Source organism: Asparagus officinalis, chromosome 3, assembly GCF_001876935.1.
Source record: "Asparagus officinalis chromosome 3, Aspof.V1, whole genome shotgun sequence".
In the NCBI taxonomy this organism is placed as follows: domain Eukaryota; kingdom Viridiplantae; phylum Streptophyta; class Magnoliopsida; order Asparagales; family Asparagaceae; genus Asparagus; species Asparagus officinalis.
In genome coordinates, this window is record NC_033796.1 from 10,629,193 (window position 1) to 10,631,945 (window position 2,753).

The 2,753-nt window shown below is 36.6% G+C and overlaps 1 protein-coding gene across 1 annotated transcript in view; it reads left to right on the forward strand.

Moving 5' to 3' along the window:
* LOC109834615 (protein PNS1-like) overlaps window positions 1–1,797 on the forward strand; it is a 6,528-nt gene extending 4,731 nt beyond the window's left edge. The window contains exon 4 of the mRNA XM_020402651.1: window positions 1,595–1,797. Coding sequence (XP_020258240.1) covers window positions 1,595–1,797 — 203 coding nt within the window. The remainder of the gene's footprint in view (window positions 1–1,594) is intronic.

Consider the following 2,753-nt stretch of genomic DNA (forward strand, 5'->3'; position numbering starts at 1 on the left):
GTGTCGGCCTGTTACGTGGCGTACGCAGAGAACCGACAGGCTGGGGATTTGGGCTCGGCCATAGATGAGCGGATCAGGGAGCTGGAGCCATCATTAAATTGAGTCCGAACCCATCAAATTAATTGATCGCACGAGAACTGTAATGTACTCTTTATTATAGTTTTCTACCGTATCGGGTATAAACTACATCGTTCATACCGTCGAAGTGCGTAGTTAGATAGTACGGTTAAGCGCATCCATTGGTATTTGAGGATTGAAGTTTATAATGTACTCTTTTAATTGTAAAAGTTTAGGCGTTGTCTTGTACAGAATATGGATATGTGGTATATAAAGGTGAATACGAAAGTTTGCATTTACAATATAAGGATTTTTTTGATATTAAATTCATATTTTGAAATTAGTCCCTCTCCCGGTCTCCCTCCTCCTCCCCGGTTTTTCAGTTATTTTGAATAGAAGAATTTTTCAAAACAGACCCATTTCAATTTTTTTTTCTTAAAACCGACCCGTTTTTTTTTATTTATCAAAACCGACCCGATTTTGTAATTAGCAGCTTAATCACTATCCTAAACAGTCGGGGTTGGCAACCCCGACTATTTAGGAAGGTGTTAAACCCTAATTAGAAGCCTTAAACCCTAAAAATTAAGGTCCTAAATAGTCGGGGTTGCCAACCCCGACTGTTTAGGAAGGTGATTAAGCTGTTAATTACAAAATCGGGTCGGTTTTGATAAATAAAAAAAAAACGGGTCGGTTTTAAGAAAAAAAATTTGGAGTGGGTCTGTTTTGAAAAATTCTTCTTTTGAATATCCTTCAAACTATTAAATTTATGTCGGACTATCCAACCCTTAGGCCACATTTGGTAGAGGGTTAAAGAAGAGAGATTAAGAAGAAGGATTTACATAGTTAACCTACTTGATTTACATAGGAGTATTAGTAAACCCCTTCTTTTGAGGGGTTAATTCATTTTAATCCCTCTAGAGGCGTTAGCTTAACCTTTCTATATTTTTTATGTTTGGCAAATTATAAAAGGTTAACTCAATTTAACCCTTTTATAGATTTTTTGTGTTTGGCGGGTTAAAAAGGAGTTAAGTCTCCTTAACCCTTTGCCAAACGGTACCTTAAATTATTTTGAAACGAGTCCCTAAAATTACATCAAATCCTTAAGTAATCTTGAAACTGGTCCCTCAAATCATTCAAACTTTGAGATCAACCCCTCCAAATAAGAGTAAAAGAAACAATTAAGGGAGTTAATTTGAAATGACTTCTGATAATTTAGCAATGTAATCGCAATTTCTATAATGTGATGGACTAATTTGAAAATAATTCAAGAATCGGATATGTCAAAATATGAAAAGATTTAGGGGCCATATGTCGGGCGGAAAAAAGATCCCTATTTGCGATATAGAACTTCACGACGAGAGAAGTTCTCCGAGAAGTAAAGGTATTTTAATCATTACACCATCACCAAAACTCGACCATAAAGGATCAAAACAATTAAAAAGTAGAACGAACACCGTCTTCAGCTAGCCTTTTAAAAAACATAGAAATCTTTTTATCAACATAAATCTCAATATTAATCACCATGCATTATTTATAGATGTCGTCCTCCTCAAGCTTGAATATCTTCCCGAGCACCATTTCCGCCCCTTCGAGTGCCGCAACCACCACCTCCTCCTCCTTTGTCGCCGTCTTATGCTCAGAAGACGGGTAGTATTCTTCTTCCTCGGGAAAAAGAGTCTTGAAGGCAAAGTGGTCGAAGAGGAAGTAGCCCGGACGTACCCAACATTGAGAAAATTTTAGGTATCCAACAAAACCTCTGTTTGCAAGGAGCTGAGTGTTTTGAGTTTTACCCAGATATGGCTCTCGAGTCCGAATTCTAATTTCTAATTCCGATAATATGTGGGTCATTAAGTTAATTTGTTAGTAAATAAAGTTTTCTCCGGAAATTTATCCAATAAATTCAAAATTTACGTTAATGTAATGAAAGCATCTTTCACCTCATGTTGCTTTTAATAGGGTCATCTACCCCTAATCATAACTTTCAAAGCATCAGAAAACTCCCATCAAGTTAGGGATTAATAGAAAACCGTCTTCAATTTTAAGATTTTACCAGAAAATCCCTCAAATAGTGTTAACCGCAAATTTCACACGGGTATGTAAACTTAAGCGGTAGGGGGTTGGGGATATTTTTGCTGGCGATAAATTTTTAGCAATGATGACGATAAAGAATCACTCTTCTGAGACATACAATACTTTAAGATGCCTAGAATTCCAACAATAAACCATACACTTTTATTCTATCAAGAAAAACATAAACACTTTTATTTCCAATATGATAATTCTTGAGGCTACACACCGCGTAAATTAAACTTTCTTTTATCTAACCACATAAGTAAAGTTGATAAAAAAAAGAAGGAATCAAAACTGAAAATTTTGAATACCATTTTTTTTATCGACATTAACTTCACTAGGGATCATGATGCAATATCGCTCTCCTCCTCCTCCTCGAGCTTGAATATCTTTGGAGTTCCATGGCTTCAAGCATCGCCTCTGCCTTCGCCTTCTCTTCTGAAAACGCTACCTCCTTTGCCTGCTTCTCAGCCGCCGCCTCCTTCTTCTGTTCATTATAAGAGTAAAGTTTTTGTTCTTTATGCATAACAAACATAAGGTTAACGTCAAATTGTTCGATCGGCACCCCTGTCATCGACGTCGAGAAAGGATGGTAGTATTGTGAATAATAGAGACCAGAGCTAATG